Below are 15189 nucleotides of genomic sequence, written 5' to 3'. Positions count from 1 at the left end.
CATGACCTGAGCCAAAGTTGGATGCTTAACCAACTGAGCCACCCAGGTGCCCTTGGGTGGGCTAACTTTTTAAAATTCTCTACACCTCTCATTAGAGTTCTGTGCAATACAGGACTGTAAGTCTGACAAAGTTCCACTGAAACTGAATTCATATCCAGAGTATAGAGAGTTTTCCATCCTAAGAGGACATTCTGATTTTGAGCCACATTGTGTGGGTAATTGAGCTCAATTTTTTATATCATCATTCTTTCCATCACCTGCAGGTCACTGGTCAATGTAGCTAGACTAGTGTCCCTCCATTACTCACACAGTCAATATTTGATTGTAATTTTCAGTGCAGGGTTAACCTGTGTGAGGGATGGGAAGGAGTGTATTACTTATTTGGGCTCATTAAGAGTGATGGATTTATATAAAAAGAGAAACACTGATATATTTCCTTGATTCTACCAATTATAAGTCACTATCAATTAAATAGCTTTTTAAGAAATGGGATCATTTAATTTAAATATATTTGTATTAATTGTGAAAATCATCTGGATTTCAGAATATTAAATTGTGGCAGGGAAAATGCATCTAAGCTATTAATAAAATAAAAAGTACAATTTCCAGAGCTCTGTTCACCATCTCCAATAGCATGAAAAAAAAATGATATAGAAATCAAGACTTCTATTTGTGAAGGCGCCCTCCCTGTTTTTACTACCACAAGAATCGGAAGAGCAACACCCACTGCATCAGGAAGATGCCTTCATCTGCTGTGACACCAGGTAGCTAGATGTTGCCAGCAGCAGCAAAAGCAACTTACATGCCTAAGAGACTGGAGCTTACACTGATTTAATAAATGACAGACCATAATTTATTTATCACTATACATTCTGATCCATCCTAGGAGAAAATATAGTCTACAAAAGTATCAAAATAACTTGGGCATGGATTTGACTTAGAATTCTTTAAAAAAATTTTTTTAACATTATTTTTGAAAAAGAGAGAAAGAGAGAAAGAAAGAGAGACTGCGTGCACACAAGTGGGGGAGGGGCAGAGAGAGGAGACACAGAATCCAAAGCAGGCTCCAGGCTCTGATCTGTCAGTATAGAGCCTGGTGTGGGGCTTGAAACCACGAACTGCGAGATCATGACCTGAGCTGAAGTTGGACACTAAACCGACTGAGCCCCCCCAGTGCCCTGGTTTAGCATTCTTACCGTGCTTTCAGCAGCAGACATTCGATCATCAGTCTTCATCATGGAAAACTGCATGTCGCTAGGCTCTGATCTCACTGATGTCTGCAGGGATAGAAATGTTATCACTATGAACAAATGCAACACTTAAATTCATTCTGAATATTAATAGAACAGGTAACTTGCTTTCACTTCTGTTATACCTGAAAATCCCACCGTGATAAACCTCTAGAAATTCTGGATGAAACGGAACACATATCTTATCAAATAGATACATTAAGCTTGAAAGAAGGTAAGGAAAATTTCCAGGGACAATAAGCAAAGATCAAACCATAAACCAAAGTATGTGTGCAACTATCCAGAGCAGTTGGTAAGGAGATAATAAAGAAGCCCATTTGATTTGGGCTGAGCTTTGAGTCAGAAGAAATGCCGAAAACATTCTTTTCAAATCAAACGTTCCTTCCTATCCTCATTATGATCTGAAGTTCAAATTTATACTTTGAGTGGTCTAGAAACTCCTTGGAGTGTTTATCAAAAGCAAATCCAAAGCCTCTTCCAAAGCTGCAAAAAAATTTCCACAGACAAGCCCTGCTGAAGATGAGCTCGCAATTCAAAATGAGAAAAGTCACAAAGAAATAATGCATCAAGAGCAAAAGTCAGCAGATCTAAAAATAACAGAATTCTCAGAGAGAGATCATAAAGTAATGCTTTAAAATGACTAAACACATAAAAAGACTCATAAGTATGACAAGAGACTTTTTCTTTATAATTTTAGAGAGAGAGAGAGAGAGTGGTGGAGAGGGGCAGAGGGAGAGGGATAGCATCGTAAGCAGGCTCCAATGCTCAGTGTAGAGCTTGATGCAAGGCTTGATCCCACAACTCTGGGATCACGACCTGAACTGAAATTAAGAGTTAGATGCTCAACCAACTGGGCCACCTAGGCACCCTGACAAGAGACTTAAAAAAAAAAAAAAATCCTGTCAGATTTTTAAGAGAACTACAAAGTACTTTTCTTTTTTAATTAAAAATACAGCTGACCCTTGAATAACATGGAGGTCAGGGTAGCCGAGCCCCTGCACAGTTCAAAATTGGCATAAAATGTTGATTCCCCAAAACTTAACTACTAATAGCCTACTGCTGACTGGAAGCCTTACTAATAACATAAACAATTAATACATGGTTTGCATGTTATGTATATTAAATACTGTATTCTTACAATAAAATAAACTGGAGAAAAGAAAACGTTATTAAGAAAATCATGGGGTGCCTGGGTGGCTCAGTCAGTTGAGCATCTGACTCTTGATTTCAGCTCAGGTCACGATCCCAGGGTCGGGGGATTGAGACTCACGTCAGGCTCCACGCTGAGCATGGAACCTGCTTGAGATTCTCTCTCTCTCCCTCTGTCCCTCTTCCCCATTCACTTTATCTCCAAAAAAAGAAAAAAAGAAAGTCATAAGAGAAAATACATTTATGGTGCTGTACTATATTTATTGAAAAAAAATCCGCATATAAGTAAATCTGCACCGTTCAAACCCATGTTGTTGAGGGATCAACTGTATACTTGACATACAATATCCTATTACTTCTAGGTAAACATCATAGTAGTTCAATATTTATATATTTTACAAAATTATCCCCATAAGTCTAGTACTATCTCACCATACAAAATTATTACGATATTACTGACTATATTCCCTATGCTATATATCATACCTCCATGACTTATTTTGCAACTGGAAATTTGTACCTCTTAATCCTATTAATGCCTATTTTGCTCTAAAGTACTTATTAAAAATGAAAAGAATCACTAAAATAAAAAAACTCAAATTTGACCAAATTTCAAGAGTAAGTGAACTGATTTGATGAAATTATCCAGAAGTTGTAGTGACAAAAAGATATTACGAAAGAGAGTTAAAGAGATAGGAGGTCCTACATATGTCTAACTGACACTGCAGAAGGACAGAATAGAAAGAGCAAGAGGTAATACCCAAGAGATAATGACTAAGAATTTTCCAGAATTGATGAAAGACAGCAATTTTCAGATTCAAGAAATAAGACAAGTCCTTAACAGGACAAAGAAAAATAAAAGTACACAAGTAACACTAGAGTGATCTTCAGAATAAAGTCAAAATAATTCAGAGACAGTACCAAATAAAGCAATGCTTTTAATGTATGCTTTGCTTACCACAGGACAACTTAAGTAGTATGTCTGATTCTGGAAGCATATATCTTAAAGATCAGAAATGGGAAATGTATGCAGATAATGGCTGAATATAGCGACTTCCTGGGATGCTATGTAGCAAAACATTGTAAGACCATGTCTTCATTCAGTGTTGATGTCTGATATGGATACAAAAGTGTGGAGCTAAAGCATTTGAACTGTATTATCATTCTAATTCAAAAGGGTACCAAAATAGAATGCTCAAAATTTTAGGTTTCTAGGAAATATCTTTTACACTAGTTAATCTTTCTTAAGAACCACTTTAATCATGCTATGGTTCTGCTCAACATGGTTGAGTTACTTCTGCTTAACTTTCAGAGCTTTCCAGATACAGGAACGAACTTTCTTCTTCAGCCTTATTTTCTATAAATTTTCAATCAAAGCCCACATCTTCAGTCAAGCCAATCTTGAACGAGCCATAAACAAGCTTCAAGTTTTTCTTCTTATCTTTGTTCTTGCTGCTTTGCGTGGGTTGAATGACAGACTGCTAAATGTCTTATGGTATCCACTAAAACAAGTTTCAGTGGGGCACACGATCGATGATCTACAGAGACTAAATTTGTAGCTTCCCTGGCAGCAGTATGGCGTGACTATATGATTAGGTTCTAGTGATATGAATGGAAATAATAAATGCATCTTCCAGAATAGGTCCTTTAAATGTTTCTTGCACTCCACTTCTCTTTCTCCCTTCCCTGGGGTGGAAATACAGATCTGGTGCTGTTAACTATGCATATGAAGACAAAACATCCTAGCAAATAGCAGAGCAGTAAGATGGAAGCAAGGAACCTGGGACTATGTACAGCCTTGTGAAGCAGACATGCAGAGATGATCTGCCTACCTCTCTCTGTTATATGAGAAAGAAAAAGAAGAAAAACCATCCAAACTACCATATTCTTAGAGCCCTTGTAATTTTGTTTTTTTTTTTCAATATATGAAATTTATTGTCAAATTGGTTTCCATACAACACCCAGTGCTCATCCCAAAAGGTGCCCTCCTCAATACCCATCACCCACCCTCCCCTCCCTCCCACCCCCCATCAACCCTCAGTTTGTTCTCAGTTTTTAAGAGTCTCTTATGCTTTGGCTCTCTCCCACTCTAACCTCTTTTTTTTTCCTTCCCCTCCCACATGGGTTTCTGTTAAGTTTCTCAGGATCCACACAAGAGTGAAAACATATGGCATCTGTCCTTCTCTGTATGGCTTATTTCACTTAGCATCACACTCTCTAGTTCCATCCACGTTGCTACAAAGGGCCATATTTCATTCTTTCTCATTGCCACGTAGTACTCCATTGTGTATATAAACCACAATTTCTTTACCCATTCATCAGTTGATGGATATTTAGGCTCTTTCCATAATTTGGCTATTGTTGAGAGTGCTGCTATAAACATTGGGGTACAAGTGCCCCTATGCATCAGTACTCCTGTATCCCTTGGGTAAATTCCTAGCAGTGCTATTGCTGGGTCATAGGGTAGGTCTATTTTTAATGAAGCCCTTGTAATTTTGGATCTCTCTGTTACAAGTTCATCCTATACCTTGATTTATTCAGATCATCTGTCTTTTAAAGATTCCTAATTCAGCTTTCCTTGATCTTCTCCATCTCACATATATAAGACTTGTAAGCTATACCACAAAACTGGCAATTGCATAAGGCTGTATTTTATCGTAATTAGTTCTGTCTTCTTGAGAGTAGGGTCCCATGGTTCACAGCTTTTAAGATGATCCACAATGATCCCCACCTCCTGGTTTCTTTGTGTAATCCCCATCCCTACCCCTTGAAGTGTGGGCTGGACCCAGGGACTTACTTCTACATAACAGAATATGGCAAAAATGATTTTGAGATCAGGTTATTTATTAAGAGATTGTGGCTTAAGTTTCAAATGGCTGCTCACAATCTATTACCACCTGCTATGTTATGAGGCACTCTACAGAGAGATCCATGTGCATGGTAATTAGGTAGGTTTCTAATCAATGGCCAGAGAGGAACTGAGGCTCTGAGCCTAACTACCTGTAAGGAACTGAACTCTTGTCAACAACCATGTGACTGAGAGTGGAAACAGATTTTTTTCCCAGTCAAGCCTTCAGATGAGACTCCAACCTTGACCAATAAAATGCAGCCTTTTAAGACCTTAATGCAGCTAGGTGCACCTGCATTGCTCACCCACAAAAACTATAAAACAATAAATGTATATTGTTTTAAACTGCTAGGTTTTGAGAGCAATTTGTTATGTAGCAATAGAGAACATAGGGTCATATTTCATATTTCTTCTAAAGTACATAGCACAGTGCCACATACCTGGTGGGCATTTAAAGAATTTGCTAGTTAATATTGCCCCAGCAATACTAAATCATAGGCCAAGTGGTCCAAAGTATAATTTACCCACTGGTGAGATTATGTAGTAGCTCTTGGTAATACAAATTCCCTTAAGGAGGAGCCACTGAGGATCTAATCAATTTGATTAGATCAAATTTGTGGAATCACAAATTTGTGATTTCACAAATCAATTTGTGAAATTTGAACAGCGGTTAACTTTAATCCTAAAATTAAATTTAAAATTTAATTAGGGTCAGTTTGGAAGCAATTTAACATATCAGTTAAAGTTAAATTAACATATCAGGCAGACCAGAATCCAAGTTTAGTTATTCACATTTATATTATAAACATACATATATAAAGTAAGGGTTATCTCACAAATGGACAGACGGAGTATAACCACAGAGCCGATAACCCATGCTAATACTCGATAATGGAAAATGTACAAAGGAAAATATTTGGATAAAGTAGTCCTATGAAGAAAAGTGTACTAATACATAAAAAGAAAAGCTTTTGTTGTTTAGAATATGAAGTTATTGTATGCATATCTCACGTAGAGATTTAAAAATTGTACAGATTAGCTTGGTAGACAAACTTCATTTCAGGGAAATTCTGAATATATTGGACCAAGGATGTTACTGTATTACCTGTCTTATCGTGTCACCTTCCTGATTGCTAACTGTAATCATTTTATCTTCACCACCTAAAGCAAGCAGATTTTCTGCATTCCAACATCCACATGTGATTCTCTTAGTATGTTTTCCTGAAAAAGAGATGATTTTTGTACAGACACATGGGTTTCTCAAAAAAAATTAAAAGATCTGTGATGTCTAATCTGAACATTTAGGTAATATGACATGGATATTAAACAAAGAATGTTAAACCTCATCAAAGCAGTTAGTGTCTAAGCAACCTTATTTAAAAGTTTATTACCAAGTTACAAATCAATATAACAGCATAGAAGAGCAATAATGCTTTTTTTTTTTTTTTAACTGTTTAGGTGGATATTCTGCTACTTGATAAGTTTGTTTGCTTACCATGTAGCTAACCCTGTAACGATGTCTCTAAGAGAGGCAAACCCCACGGCACTCGAGTTATCTTTACTATACTCAGCTTTACAGGGTGGTAGACCCTTGGTATAAACAGATTCAACATTCACAGTTTTGACTATTCATGAAAAATTCGAGGGCCATTAGATTTGTGATAATACTGAGGTGCAAATCTGAATGTGTCCTAGTGAGACTTGTGTTAAGAACTGAGTCACTTAACTAGTAAGGGATATTAGATAGAACCACTATGTATCAGGAAACTTTTTTGCTGAGGAATCTAGCCAGTGCAAAAACTGTATTTGGGGAAGCAGAGAATTACATACTTGACACTGTGAGATTTATTGAAGGTCCTAGCATAAATCCTTGAGTCTCAAGATTAATTCTACAATGAGAAATAGAATGGTTAAGTATACATACTCTGGAGCCAGACTGCCTAGATTTGAAACTTGGCTCCACCACTTACTGTGAGCTACTTAACATTTCTATTCCTTAGTTGCATACCCATAAATTGGGGATAACAGTAGGGCCAATCTCACAGAGCTGAGGATCAAATGAGTTCAAGCACTTAGAAGAGTGCCAGGCATAAAGAAGGTGCCATATAAGTTTAGCTATTTTGGCTGCTTTTGAGAGCAGAGACCACACCATTCTTTCCACCCCTTACAGAACTTAATACAGTACCTATGCAGGAAATAAGTTCTAAGTAAGTAGTTATTAAGTGAGTACAATCTGAGGCAGGAGTGTGCCAGGTGTGTTAGAGGCTCAGCAAGGAGGACAGTGTGGCTGGAGCAGAGGAAGTGAGAAGAGTATGAGATGAAATCAGAGAGTTTGCAAGCACCAGGTCATGCAGGCCTTGGCTGGCCATTGTGAGGACTCTGGCTTTGACTCTGGGTCAGATGGAGGACCACTGGAAAGGTCTGAGAAGAAGGCTCACTCTGGCCCCTAGTTGAGAATATTCGATAGTGGGGCAAGAGTTGAAGCAGGGAAACAAGTTAAGAGATTGCAGAAATTCCATGGAAGATGTTTGAGGCTCACACATAGCAGAACAGGACAGGTGGTGAGAAGAGGCTGGATTATGGAGATATCTGAAGATAATCCTGTAAGCTTTTCTGGCAAATTAGATATGGAGGGTATGAGAAAGAGGAAGAGTCAAGACTAAGGGTTAGCCTGAAGATCTAAAATGATGAGATGTCACCAATGGTGAGAGGGACAGCTGTGTGTCCAAAGGGTTTTAAAGATATTAAATTTGAAGTATTTATTAGATATCTCATCAGAGATGCTGAGTAAGCAGTTGGATATAGGAGTCTACAAATTGGAAGAGATAAACATGGGAGTCGTCAGGATACAGATGACATTGCCAATCAGGAGGCCAGAGCACAAAAGTGAAGGGAGCATTCAGAGAGACACTGAGATGTAGTAGAGTTTTCTGATTAGAAATTAAGGGACTTGGGTGCTACATTGGAACTGGGCCCAGAGAGATGGGCATTAGGAGGGAAAAAAGAGTGCACAAAGAGAGGTGGGAAAATCTCAAAGACAAACTCCTTTCTATACCCGAGAAAGGGAGAAGAACATCTCTCCCTCCTCCTTCCTGTACACCTCAAGGCCTCTTTGCTTGTAGTGCTCAGAACTCAGGTTGGCCTTAACATCAAGAACAGTTAACATGTTTTATGTGCCTACTTAAAGTGTTCTGGGCACTTTACATGTACTGACTTATGTAATTAATACTGACTCACAGATGCTCTAGTATGGTAACTGGGGTCTGAACCATGTTATTGAGAGGCTTACAACATTTAATTAAACTGTAGTAAATGAATTTCATGTATATAAGAACCATGCAATGAGAAAACTGCCCGTGTCTAGTCTAGTTGAGGAAATAAATCAGTGTGAGATGAAACGTGGTAACAGATTTAGTTACTGTGAAATGTTGACAGATCATGCTACCATGCGGCAGCTACCTGGAGTGGAAAAGCTTGGATTTAGGAAAGTGAGTTATTTAAAAGGAAAAAAGGCAGTCACAAATCATAGCCAACTCTGAAAGAGGCAGCTATTATATATTTAGCTAAAGATACAAAATTAACTTGAATCTCCTTAGGCCCATTTTTCACAGTTAATAAATGACTGAGAACAGACTCAGTATTCATATTAAATACGAAGATCACATATAAAATCATGAACATATGACAAATGCCTGACACAAAATAATCATGCTTTGATGAATTATTTTCTTATATATCAAGTGTCAAAATTTCTGGGGCCTGTAAATTAATTGGCAGGATATTCTTACAGATGAACTGGGATACAAAAAATGCCTAACTGAAGTCAAATAGACAATTTGCATGGTGAAAGTTGTTTTTTATAACTCAAAATAGTTTGTTTAGTTTTTCAAATGGATCAATAACATTACCTTTTAGCTGGAGTACTAAAAATATTAATATTAAACATAGACATATATGTGAAAAAAATGAAATAATTAAGTGTCCTCAATTGAAAGGTACTTTCTCAAGTATTCCGTGGGCACTCTTATCTCCAGATTATAATTTCTTCCTTAGCAGTAAATTATAATTCTTCTGGCCACCTGGGTATAATTAAGCCTACTAGTTTCACCATTCACCAGCATGATGTTACAATAGTTAAGCATAGATCTGTTTCTTCTTGGGTATTCAGAAGGCAGATGCTAAGTGACCAGAGATTGTGGGAATCAAAGAGCCTGAACCAAGAATGTCAAACAAGGACTGACACACTCTAGTCATATACCCTGAGGCAAATGTAACTCTGAGTGCCTACAAAGGCTAACTTGATGTTTGGAGAGAGTAAGAGGTTAGAATTAATATCTATTTATATTCTCACCAAACAGTCACCAAATGTTTTAGTCCATCTACTGATGTGTTGATATGAACGTGAGCTATTCCATGTCCACAGTTCTCAATCTGGGTGAGAAAGGGACAAATGGAAGCCATCCTATTAATGTCCTGGTGTCCAAAGGCACAGGTGGACCTTAGAGAGACATTCATTCTATATAGCCTGGGTAATTCTTAGGAGATAGTGTAGATGGATCTTGAAGTTTAGCTAAGATATAAGGCTTGACCAGGGGAGCCTCACAACTACACAATTTCCCTTGCAATATCAGAAAAGTCTAAGGCAGTAAAATATATTACATTTATGTAAAGCATCTCAAGTATTTAGCAGTGTTTCCAGCTATAACCTACCCAGCACAGGAATCTTTCGAGATGTCTGACGATTATAAATAAGCAAATTTCCTTTAACAGTTCCAACAGCCAGGAAACTTCCAATTTTTGACCAAAGAAGGAAAGACATTTGATCCCTATAACATTAAAATATCAATTACTAAAAAAAAAATCACAATCATAACCTCCAAACAGATCCTTTAAAAAGTATTTCATGAATAATTTTAATATCTACTTAGGAGCTGAAGTACAAAATTACAACTTAATGCTTTAGAACACAAACTAAGTGCTAAAGATACTTTGGAGATGCTAGAAGGTGATCTTACTGTCAGCTCTACAAATTCAGTGCAGACCTACAAATATGTAATAAATAAAAACATAAGTCATGATGGAATCTCAAATTTTGTTAAGATGACTCATGATGAGATGGTTTAATTAGTCTAATGATAGTTGTAAATGTGGTAAAAATCTTAATGGATGAGAACACCTCATGCTTTCAAAAAAAGTAGGTCCAATAACACTGTATATAAAACTGGAAACATCATCAACAATTCATCGCCTTAAATAAAACATATATTTTCCAACTCTGTCACTTTTTAAAGTTTTTATTTAAATTCCAATTAGTTAACCACAGTATAATATTAGTTTCAGGTGTGCAATATAGTGATTCAACACTTGAATACATGACTCAGTGCTCGTCATGACAACTGCACCCCTTAATCCCCATCACCTCTTTTGCCCATCCCTCCAGGAACCTCCCCTCTGGTAACAATCAGTTTGTTCTCTATAGTTAAGAGTTTGTTTCTTGGTTTGCCTCTCTCTCTCTCTCTCTCTTTTGTTTTGCTTGTTTCTGAAATTCCACATATGAATGAAATAATATGGTATTTGTCTTTCTCTGACTTATTTCACTTAGCATTATATTCTCTAGCTCCATCAATGTCACTGCAAATGGCAAGGTTTCATTCTTTTTTATGGCTAAGTAATATTCCGTTGTGTTTATGTATACACATAAATACATATATACCACATCTTCTTCATCCATTCATCAATCAATGGAACACTGTTTCCATAATTTGGCTAATGTAGATAATGTTGCTATAAACATCAAGGTGAACATATCCTTTTGATTTAGTGATTTTGTACTCTTTGGGTAAATACTTAGAGTAGTATGATTGAAGGATCACAGGGTAGTTCTATTTTTAACTTTTTGAGAAACCTGCATACTATTTTCCACAGTGGCTATACCAGTTTGCCTTCCCGCCAAAGTTCCCATTTCTCCACATCCTCACCAACATCTATTGTTTTTTATTTTAGCCATTCTGACAGGTATGAGGTGATGTGTCATTGTAGTTTTGATTTGCCTGATAAGTGACGTTGAACATCTTTTCATGTGTCTATCAGCCATCTGTATGTCTTCTGCCCATTTTTTCATTGGATTATTAGGTGTTGGATTTTATAAATGCTTTATATATTTTGGATATTAACCCTTTATTGGATGTCATTTGCAAATATCTTCTTCCATTCTATAAGTTGCCTTTAGTTTTGATTGTTTCCTTCATTGTGCAGAAGCTTTTTATTTTAATGTAGTCCCAAGAGTTTATTTTTTGTTTTGTTTCCCTACCCTCAGGAGACATCAAGAAAGAAGTTGCAGGGTGCTTGGATGGGTCAGTTGGTTAAGTGTCGACTCTTTTTTTTTATAAATATTTTTTTTAAGTTTATTTATTTATTATTGAGAGGGAGAGAGCACAGCTGGGGAGGGGCAGAGAGAGAGGGAGACACAGAATCTGAAGCAGGCTCCAGGCTCTGAGCTGTCAGCACAGAGCCCAATGCAGGTCTCGAACCCACAGACCATGAAATCATGACCTGAGTGGAAGTCAGACACTTAACTGACCAAGCCACCCAGGCGCCCCTAGTATCTGACTCTTGATTTAGACTCAGGTTGTGATCTCACGGTTGTGAGATTGAGCCCCACGTTGGGCTCTGTACTGGGCGTGGAGCCTGCTTAAGATTCTCTCTCTCCTTTTCCCTCTGCCCCTCCCCCATGCACTCTCACACACACTCTCTCTCTCAAATTAAAAAAAAAAAGGTGCAGCAGCAGATGTCAAAGAAGTTACTGCCTGTGCTGTCTTCTAGGATGCTTATGGTTTCAGGTCTCACATTTAGGTCTTTAATCCATTTTGAATTTATTTTTGCATATGGTGTAAGAAAGTTGTCAAGCTTCATTCTTTTGCATGTGGCTATCCAAGTTTTCCCAACACCACTGGTTGAAGACACTGTCTTTTTCCCACTGGGCATTTTTTCCTGCTTTGTTGAAGATTAATTAATCATATAATCGTGGGTTCATTTCTGGGTTTTCAATTCTGTTCCATTGATCTATGTGTATTTTTTTGTGCCAGCACCATACTGTCTTGATGATTACAGCTTTGTAATATAGCTTGAAGTCCAGAATTGTGATGCCACCAGCTTTGCTGTTCTATTTCAAGGTTGGCTATTCAGGGTCTCTTGTGGTTCCACACGAATTTTAGGATTGTTTGTTCTAGCTCTGTGAAATTGGTGGTGGTATTTTGATACAGATTGCATTAAATGTGTAGATTCCTTTGGGGAGTATGGACATTTTAACAATATTTGTTCTTCCAATCCATGTGCATGGAATGTTCCATTTCTTTGTGTCATTTTCAATGTCTTTCTGAAGTGTTCTATAGCTTCCAGAGTACAGGTGTTTCATCTCTTGGGTTTATTCCTAGGTATCTAGGATTTTGGTGCAATTGTAAATGGTATTGATTCCTTAATTTCTCTTCTGCTTCATTATTGGTGTACAGAAATGTGACCAATTTCTGTACATTGATTTTATATCTGGCAACTTTACTGAATTCGTGTATCATTTCTAGCAATTTTTTGGAGTCTTTCAGATTTTCTATACATAGTACCTTGTCATCTGCAAATAATGGAACGTTTACTCTTTCCTTATTGATTTAAATGCCTTTTATTTCTTTCTATTGTCTGATTTTTGTGACTAGGATTTCCAGTACTATGTTGAATAAAAGTGGTGAGAGTAGGGGCACCTGGGTGGCTCAGTTGGTTAAGTGTCCACTTCAGCTCAGGTCATGATCTCATAGTTTGTGGGTTTGAGCCCCACATCAGGCTCTGTGCTGACAGCTCAGAGCCTGGAGCCTGCTTTGGATTGTGTCTCCCTCCCTCTCTGCCCCTTTCCTACTCAAGCTCTGTCTCTGTCTCTCAAACATAAACATTGAAAAAATTAAAAAAAAAAAAAGTTTGAGAGTAGACATCCTTGTCTTGCTCCCGACTTTTGGGGGAAAGGCTCTCAGTTTTTCCCCATGGAAGAGGATGTTAGCTGTGGGTTTTTCATATGTGGCCTTTATTATGAGGTATGTTTCCTCTAAGCCTACTTTGTTGAGCATTTTTATCACGAATGGATGTTGTTCTTTCTCAAATGCTTTTTCTGCATCTATTGAAACAACCATATGGTTCGTATCCCTTCTCTTATTGATGTGATGTATCATATTGATTGATTTGCAAATACTATCCTTACAACCCAGGAATAGTTCCCACTTGATCATGGTGAATAATTTTTTTAATGTTTTGTTGAATTCAGTTAGCTAGTATTTTATTGAGAATTTTTGCATCCATGTTGATCAGGGATATTGGCCTATAGTTCTCTTTTTTAGTGGAATCTTTATCTGGTTTTGGTATCAAAAGAATGTTGGCCTCATAGAATGAACTTAGAAGTTTTCCTTCCTTTTCTATTTTTCTGAAATAGTTTGACAAGACTAGGCCATAAGTCCTCTTTAAATACTTTCTAGAATTTGCCTGTGAAGCCATCTGGTCCTGGACTTTTGTTGGTTGGGAATCTTTAAATTGCTGGTTCAGTTTCTTCGCTGGTTATCAGTTTGTTCAAGTTTTCTATTTCTTCCTGTTTCAGTTTTGGTAATTTATATGTTTCTAACAATTTAACCATTTCTTCTAGCTTGTCCAATTTGATGGCATATAGTTTTTCATAATATTCTCTTATAATTGTTTGTATTTCTCTGGTGTTAGTTGTTATTTCCCCTCTCTCATGTGTGATTTCACTTATTTGGGCCCTTTCTCTTTTCTTTTTGGTAACTTTGGCTGAAGGTTTATAAATTTTATTTATTTTTCTCACAGAATCAGCTCTTGCTTTCATTGCTCTGTTCCATTGTTTTTGTTTTTTGTGTTTTTTTTTTAGTTTCTACATCATTTATTTCTGCTCTAATCTTTATTATTTCTTTCCTTATGCTGGCTTTAGGCTTCATTTATTGTTCTTTTTTCTAGCTTCCGCTAGGTGTAAGGTTAGGTTATTTAAGGTTTTTCTTGCTTCTTGAGGTACACCTGGATTATTATATACTTTCCTCTTAGGACCACTTTTGCTGCATCCCAAAGTTTTACACCATTTTGTTTCCAATTTGATTTGTTTCCATGTGCTTTTTTTATTTCTTTTATTTCCTGGTTGACCAATTCATTGTTTAGTAGCATGTTATTTAATCTCCATGTATTTGTTGTCTTTCCAAATTTTTTCTTGTGCTGACTTCTAGTTTCACAGCATTGTGATCAGAAAAGGTACGTGGTAAGACTTCAGTCTTCTTGTATATGTTGAGGCCCATTTTGTGACCTAATATATTCTGTATTCTGGAGAATGTGCCATGTGCACTTGAAAGAATATGTATTCTGCTATTTCAGGATGGAATATTCTGAATATATCTGTTAAGTCCATCTGGTCATTCTAAGCCATTGTTTCCTTTTTGACTTTTTGTTTAGATGATCTGTCCTTTGGGGTGCCTGGATGGCTAGGTTGGCTGAGTGTCTCACTTTGGCTCAGGTCATGATCTTAGGGCTAATGGGTTTGGGCCCTACATCAGGCTTTGTACTGGCAGCACAGAGCCCACTCAGATTCCCTGTCTTCCTCCCTCACATTAAAAATTTTTTTGATGATCCATTGATGTAAGTGGAGTGTTAAAGTCCCCTACTATTATTGTGTTATTATCGATTAGTTCCTCTATATTTGCTATTAATTGTTATATATATTTGTGTGCTCCCATGCTGGGTGCACAAATATTTATAATTGTTAAATCTTATTGGATTGTCCCCTTTATTATTATATAGGGTCCTTCTTTGTCTCTTGTTACAGTCTTTGTTTTAAAGTCTAGTTTGCCTAGGGGTGCCTGGGTGTCTTAGTTAAGTGTCTGACTTCAGCTCAGGTCATGATCTCGTGGTTCA

The 15189-nt window shown here is 37.1% G+C and overlaps 2 protein-coding genes across 2 annotated transcripts in view; one reads left to right on the top strand and one right to left on the bottom strand.

Moving 5' to 3' along the window:
* Positions 1-15189, top strand: part of RPL9 (ribosomal protein L9) — a 457174-nt gene that overhangs the window by 229291 nt on the left and 212694 nt on the right. The window lies entirely within an intron of this gene.
* Positions 1-15189, bottom strand: part of WDR19 (WD repeat domain 19) — a 111283-nt gene that overhangs the window by 84870 nt on the left and 11224 nt on the right. Inside the window, exons 5-7 of the mRNA XM_049631991.1 lie at positions 9958-10073; positions 6353-6468; positions 1197-1277 (exon numbers count right to left, since the gene is read on the bottom strand). Of these exons, the coding sequence (XP_049487948.1) occupies positions 1197-1277; positions 6353-6468; positions 9958-10073 (313 nt within the window). The remainder of the gene's footprint in view (positions 1-1196; positions 1278-6352; positions 6469-9957; positions 10074-15189) is intronic.

This window comes from Panthera uncia, chromosome B1 (genome assembly GCF_023721935.1).
Source record: "Panthera uncia isolate 11264 chromosome B1, Puncia_PCG_1.0, whole genome shotgun sequence".
In the NCBI taxonomy this organism is placed as follows: Eukaryota; Metazoa; Chordata; class Mammalia; order Carnivora; family Felidae; genus Panthera; species Panthera uncia.
The sequence above is the reverse complement of the archived record's forward strand: the minus strand, read 5'-3'. Positions and strand labels throughout refer to the sequence as shown.